The sequence below is a fragment of the Notamacropus eugenii genome, chromosome 5 (assembly GCF_028372415.1).
Source record: "Notamacropus eugenii isolate mMacEug1 chromosome 5, mMacEug1.pri_v2, whole genome shotgun sequence".
Classification (NCBI taxonomy): domain Eukaryota; kingdom Metazoa; phylum Chordata; class Mammalia; order Diprotodontia; family Macropodidae; genus Notamacropus; species Notamacropus eugenii.
In genome coordinates this window covers 93,944,330-93,951,197 of record NC_092876.1, presented here as the reverse complement: position 1 = coordinate 93,951,197, position 6,868 = coordinate 93,944,330, and the positions used below count along the sequence as shown (strand labels likewise).

General features: G+C 38.4%; 1 protein-coding gene across 1 annotated transcript; it reads right to left on the bottom strand.

The window, feature by feature from the left end:
• Positions 1 to 545: 545 nt before the first annotated feature.
• LOC140508826 (olfactory receptor 51I2-like) lies at positions 546 to 1,502 on the bottom strand. Its single transcript, XM_072616696.1, has one exon. The coding sequence runs from the start codon at positions 1,500 to 1,502 to the stop codon at positions 546 to 548; it is 957 nt and encodes a 318-aa protein (XP_072472797.1).
• Positions 1,503 to 6,868: the final 5,366 nt, after the last annotated feature.

Below are 6,868 nucleotides of genomic sequence, written 5' to 3'. Positions count from 1 at the left end.
ATCATGTTGTCTTTCTTTTTCATGCTAATGGCAACACATTATTCCATGCTAGAGTGAGTATTCTTTGAGACATTTATTAGGAGACTTATTGTCACATCAGACTAGTATAATAGGATAGTAGCTCATTAGCCATCTTCTACACAGTGTTTTAAGATTTACAGTGTATTCTCCATTTGTTTTGTTATTTGATCCTATAGCACCTTTGTTATTATTAGCATCATTCACAGTGAAGAAACTGAGGCTGAAAGAACCCAGGAGATTTATTCAGGTCTTTCTAGCTCCAAGTCCAGAGCTTTAGCCACTCTAGAAAAGGATTTCCATTGTAATCTAATTCAACCCACTGAACTTTCATGAGAATGGCAACCACATGACCTCTCAAATTTGTTATCTATCTTCCCTTTAGTTTTATGAACTATAAAGGCTGTACCCTTCCTCCACCCAAAAAAAAGGTATTCTGTTCATTTTTCTGACTGTGTTCATGGTTCCCCCCCAATCACATGATTAGTTTCCTGGGATCCTAGGACTATTCCCTAGACAAATTAATTTTAGCCTTTTTTCCTTAGCAACCTAAGAATTGCCTTCCGTATGTGCTTAGACTTGACACTGTAGATGATGGGGTTGAGCACAGGGGGCACAATCAAATAGACATAGGCAACAAGGCTATGAACAATTGGGGGTGCATGCCTACCAAAGCGATGGATAATGGACACTCCAATGACTGGGATATAGAACACTAGAACAGCTAGAATATGGGAGACACAAGTATTCAGGGCTCGGGCCCGTTCTTTAGGAGAACCCAAACCCATAACAGTATGTAGTATGAGTCCATAGGACAGTGCAATTAGCAAAGAATCCACAAATCCTGTAGATAAAACTACATAAAGTCCATAGAGGATGTTGACAGTGATGTCAGCACAGGCCCTCTTCATCATGTCAGCATGGAAGCAGAATGAGTGGGAAAGTTGGACTTTCTCAGGGCAGAAGTTCAGCCTCTTCAGCAGGAAAGGCACAGGAAAGAGAGAAACAGTGGCCCGGGTCACAATAGCCACTCCAATCCTGCCAATGACACTGTTGGTAAGGATAGATGCATAGCGCAGGGGATTAGAGATGGCCACAAAACGGTCAAAGGACATGGCCAAAAGCACTGAAGACTCCACAACAGAGAAGGAATGGAGGAAAAACATCTGGACCAAGCAGGCATCAAAGGCAATGAGACGATAGTCAAACCAGAGCACAGCCATGGTGGTGGGAAGTGTGCACAAAGTGAGTCCCAAGTCAGTGAGAGACAACATAGAGAGGAAGTAATACATGGGCTGGTGCAGACTGGGAGTCCTCCTCACAGAGAGCAGGATCAGGCAGTTACCTGTGAGAGCCAGAGTATACATGGAACAGAAGGGAATGGAGATCCATCCATACACATCTTCCAGACCTGGAATGCCAATCAGCAGGAAAACAGATGGTTGAAAGAAGGAGTTGTTCTCACGGGAATGGGAAAGCAACATCACTGAAAGATAGAAAAGGTCTCTCAAAAGATGGCACCTCTTCTGACTGTACACATAGATTCAAATAGAAAATAAGCTCGATGTCTATGAATTTTTTTTTATCAAGCTCAGAAGGAACTGTTTTTTCTGGTCCAAGATGCTAAATCTTATGTTTTTTGATCTAGTCATCCTGGTGAACAGCTCTTCTGTAATTATATTGTTGGAGTTATTATGTGGAACTCATTCCCTTGACAGCTGTCCTAGGACAGGAATTTAAAAACAAAGATTCAAAATTGGTATCAAGAAATTGTAGAATGTGCATACCCTTTGACCCAGCAATATCGCTACTAGGACTATATCCCCAAGAGATTATAAAAATGGGAAAGGGTCCCACACGTACAAAAATATTTATAGCAGCACTCTATGTAGTTGCCAAAAACTGGAAGTCAAGGGGATGTCCATCAATTGGGGAATGGCTGAATAAATTATGGTATATGAATGTAATGGAGTACTATTGTGCCATAAGAAATGATGAACAAGAAGACTTCAGAGTGGCCTGGAAGGACTTATATGACCTGATGCTGAGTGAAAGGAGCAGAACCAGGAGAACTTTATGCACAGCAACAATCACAGTGTGTGAGAGTTTTTTCTGGTAGACTTAGATTTTTGTAATAACACAAGAACTTCTGAAAAAAAAAAATCCCAATGGTGGACCTCAAGGCAAAATGCCTTCCACACTCAGAGAGAGAAATATGGAAGTCACTCACATAATGTAGCAGATCATGTTTGTGTATGTGTATCTGTTTGTGTATCATGTTCTGATTTGTTATACGGATTCTTTCATTTATCTTAGTCTGACTACATAGCATGACTATAGTGAAAATATACTCAATAGGAAAGTATATGTAGAATCTATACAGAATTGTATGCAGTCATGGGGAGGGAGGGAGGTAGTGGGGGGTGGGTGGGGAGGGATAAAATCGCAATTGTATGGCAGTGATTGTTAAACATTAAAAAAAAAATAGAAATTGTAGAGTGAGAGCTGTCTGGTGGACTTTCAAGGAAAATTTTTAAGGTGTAGATCTCATCTTAATCCTGTGAGGGTGATGGATGTCAGGCAGTCAGTTAGTAAGAATTTATTAAGCACTTACTATGTGCTACAAACCTTGATAAGCAATGTACATATAAAAATGGACCAATGAATGCATGGTCAAGCAAAAATAAAACAGTCCCTGCACCCAAGAAGAGTACATTCAAATGAGAGGGGACAACTTCTAAATCAATCTGTATATATAGGATATATATTATGTAGATGGAAGAGAACTAAAAAGAGAGGGCTTCCACAGATTAGGGATGAAAAGACCTGCAGAAGCTGGCATTTGAACTGAGTCTTAAAAAAACTCCGGAGATTCTAAGAGCTACAAACAAGGGAAAAAATCTTTAGAGGTTTCAGAGAGAGACTATGAAAAAAATGGGGACATGAGATGTATGAGAAAAAGTCAGTAGATTATTATAGCTGCATTTTTGGGTGCATGAAGTAAAAAAATAATAATAATAATGAACAGTGCTTACTATGTGCCAGCTACTGTGTTAAGTTTTACCATTATAATGTTGTTCAACAATCCTAGGAGGCGTAACTATAAGTATGACATGACTTTAAACATAGGGAGAGGAATGGTTATGAACAATTTTGAATGGGAAATGAATAACAACTTTAAATAAACTTCATATTTTATTCTAGAGGTAGTAAAGCTACTTGAATTTATTGAGAAGGTGACTGACATGGTCATCTCTCCTTGAGGCAGTTAATTGTGGAGTGCGGAATGTTGAGTTCAGAGTCAAGAAAGTCTGAGTTCAAATATTGCCTCAGAAACTAGCTCTAAAGTGCTTCTAAATCACTTTCTCTGTGTTTATTTAAACATTTATAAAGTGAAAATATTAATAATACCTGATTCTCAAGGTGGTTGTAAAACAAAATAATATATTATGTGTAGTGCTTTGCATACCTTTGCAAATCTCTATCTAAAAGAGAAGTGTCATGATTATAATTATAATGCTTCAGGGAAATTCATTCACCAGTTGAGACAAAGATGGATTTTTATTGGAGAGACCATTTAGCAGTTGATTGAAATGTTTGAGATGAGAGGTGAGTAAGGAGGCAAACCATGGGTTAACTCAAAACTGCCTGGAGATTTTTTGCTAGGTATGTAGAATAGTACTTGTCGACCTACCAGGAACGTGGGTGTGGAGTTCTAAAAGTACTGAGACCCCAGTTGAGTCCTCCAAGCAAGAGGACCTCTCCAGCTGTGGGATAAGAGGAACAAAAAGAAGCTCTAATTTTCCCCTGTTAGTGTTTACTTGACCTTGCTGGGTAGAAATCAAACGTGGATAGAGAGGTCAACCAGTTTCTAGAGCAGTGCCTGGCATAAAGGAATGTTTAGTGAATGTTTATGGGATTCAATTGAATTATCTTGCCTTTCCCTCATCTTGCCCCAATGCCTTCATGTGTTTCTTTGACCTTGCTAACAGTGGCACATCAGAGAAGAGAGACTGATGGAGTTACTGAAATATGTGACTATCCACCTGTCACCTTCCTCTCTCCAGTGTTATTCATGTACTTTTCCTTAATTTCTATGACCATTACTCTAGTTCAGGCCCTCAGAACCTCTTGTCTGCACAACGAATAGCCCCCTCCACTTGCAGACTTCTAAATGAGGGTCTTTTAATTTGAGGTCCCTAGAACTCCAAGAGGTTCATGGATACAGTTCAAGGATGCCTATGATTTGAATGAGAAAAAATACACATTTATTTTCATCAGTCACTTACTAAATTTGGATTATCTTGAATTCTTTAATAACTTTTTTTCTGAGGTGTCTACAGGCTTCATTGCACTTGTTAATGACACAAAGGTGACCATGATATAGAAAAAAGTTTCAAAACCTCTCCTGTTGTCCCTCCTGAAAATGCTCCAAGAATGATCTTATAGATCATTGCTTTGATCCTGGATCACATATCACCCCTCATGCTCAGAAACCTTCAGTGACCCCCAATAATATTTAAGTCCCTCCAAAAATTTACCCTATTTTGTTTTATCCAGTCTTCTCTTTTGCTTCTTTTATGACATTTAACAGACATGCTTTATGCATCTGTTATGGGCAAAGCTCTGGGTAGTTACTGTAGATATAGAGGGTTAAAATGATGCAGTCCTATGGACAAGGATCTCACACAAGAACTTTTCTCAACCCTAGCCTCCAAGTATTTTAGTTTCTATTGCTCTGTCTTTGGCCAGGCAATCCCTTCCATGTGCACTGCTCTAATCCCTCCTCTCTGTCACTACATTTTTCATCTCTTCTCCTTTTGACAAATGACTCTCTAAATGTGCACCAGAACTGAAATTAGGACTTGATGCCAGTAATGGTTAAGTCCAGACACTTCCCAGAGAAAAGAAAATTACATCCCCCAGAAAGAGAAGGTTTTATTATTTTATGTGTCTCCTTTCTCTATACCTATCACCAAACCTGAATTTAGAAATGATTCAAAGAAAACCCATTCAAATTTTAATTCTGATTGAAATTTAGCCTTGGGATTGAAACTTTTGTATGATATAAATATTTCCTTAGCCCCATAGTTTCAAACATTTCTCCACTCCAGACTTTTATAGAATGGTCAAAATTGGTAGGTGCTATTGAGGGAAGTTTGTATAAGTGATTAATATAAGGGTGGAGAAATAGATGGATAGCTTGCCCAGCCTCCTCCCCTTACTGTTCCTGCTCTTTCTCAAAGAGAAAACTATGAATGAAGACACAGATTGTATGCAGTAGGGATGGGAGAGTGAGGAGAGATAAATACGAATAATTTACATTCAGGAAATTTGTCTTTCCAAGGAGATTCCAGTGCCTGAGATGGAGAAGTTACAGTGAATTGAGTCATACAGAATAGTTTTTCATGTGCCAAATACTTCATCTAATGCCTATCTAATTCCCCCTCCCTACTTCTGCATGGCAAATAGTTATAGTTGTAACAATGAGAAAGAGCTACCATGTATAAACCTTTTTAAGGTTTGCATTAATGTTTTATGTATTGATCAACACACTTGTTTTGATCATCATCACAACCCTGTGAAATTATTGCTATCATTATCTTCATTTCACAGAGTAGAAAACTGAGGCTAAGATATGAAATGAGTTTTCTAGAGTCACACAGTGAATGTCTGTACCTGGATTCATACTCTATCCACTATGCTACCTAGCTGTTTCATGTATTATACCCACTTTGGTTATTCCTTTTCTCATTTGTAAAACAAGTGTCATAATAATGACTTCCTTACCTAGATTATTTTAAGTTATGATGAGAAATTAGTTGTGAAAAATACCTTGCTAAGTTTATTCATTTTCCATCTGAGATCTTGTCAATTATTATTTTGAATAGCATTTATATCTTTCTCCCCCTTTACCCTCCCTTTTTTGCTTATATAATTCTAGTTGAGTTCAGCACATTCTACCCCTTTAATCACAGAAAGTAGAAAAGGAAAAATAGAGGAAGGAGCGGGAATGAAGCCTGCAATGTCCATTCTTTGGCTACATATTTCTTCAAAGGTAGGGATGAAAAAGTTTCATTGGTGTAGGGGAAGAAACATTACATGAGGTAATAGATCAACAGGAATCAGTTAATTTCAAAGACTATCTCCTTACATACATGTACACATTATATACACATAATCACGTGTATAAAATACATTCTTTCTCTTCTTTACTTGTTTGAAAGAAAATGCTCTTCCTTCATGGTTCTTGTTAAGAATTTCACAGGCCAAAAGGACAAAGGAAAGGCCATCAAGGAGGGAAGGAATGGAAATAGAGTAAAGCAGAAGTTAAAGAACGTATCAGGTGCCCAGAGCCTGGGAAATGAGAAATGATGGAATCAGAAGAAATAAGGAAGGAAAAAACTTTGACTTTTGTTCTATCAACAACAATTTACTAAGTATTTATAATGTCCCAACAGCTGTGCTGAATGCTCTGGGTGCAATAAAAAAGTAAGGCCTCATTCTTTCCCTTAAAGAATTTCTAGAGGGGCATAGCCAAGATGGCAGAATAGAAGGATGGACTTGCTCTAGCTCTCCCCCAATAGCCCTTAAAATACCTGTAAAATGACTAAACAAATTCTAAAGCAGTAGAAGTCACAAAATGGCAGAGTGAAACAGATTTCAAGCTCAAGACAGTCTGGAAGGCTGATAGGAAAGAGTTATTACACCTGGCTTGGCACAGCACAGACAGAATTGGAGCAACTTTTTGGCACTGAATTATGGGCATCTACCATGGTTTCCAGATTTCTAACTCGAGAACGACAAAAACAGCTTCAAAGTTCAGGGTGGTGGTAGCCCCTGTGGTACA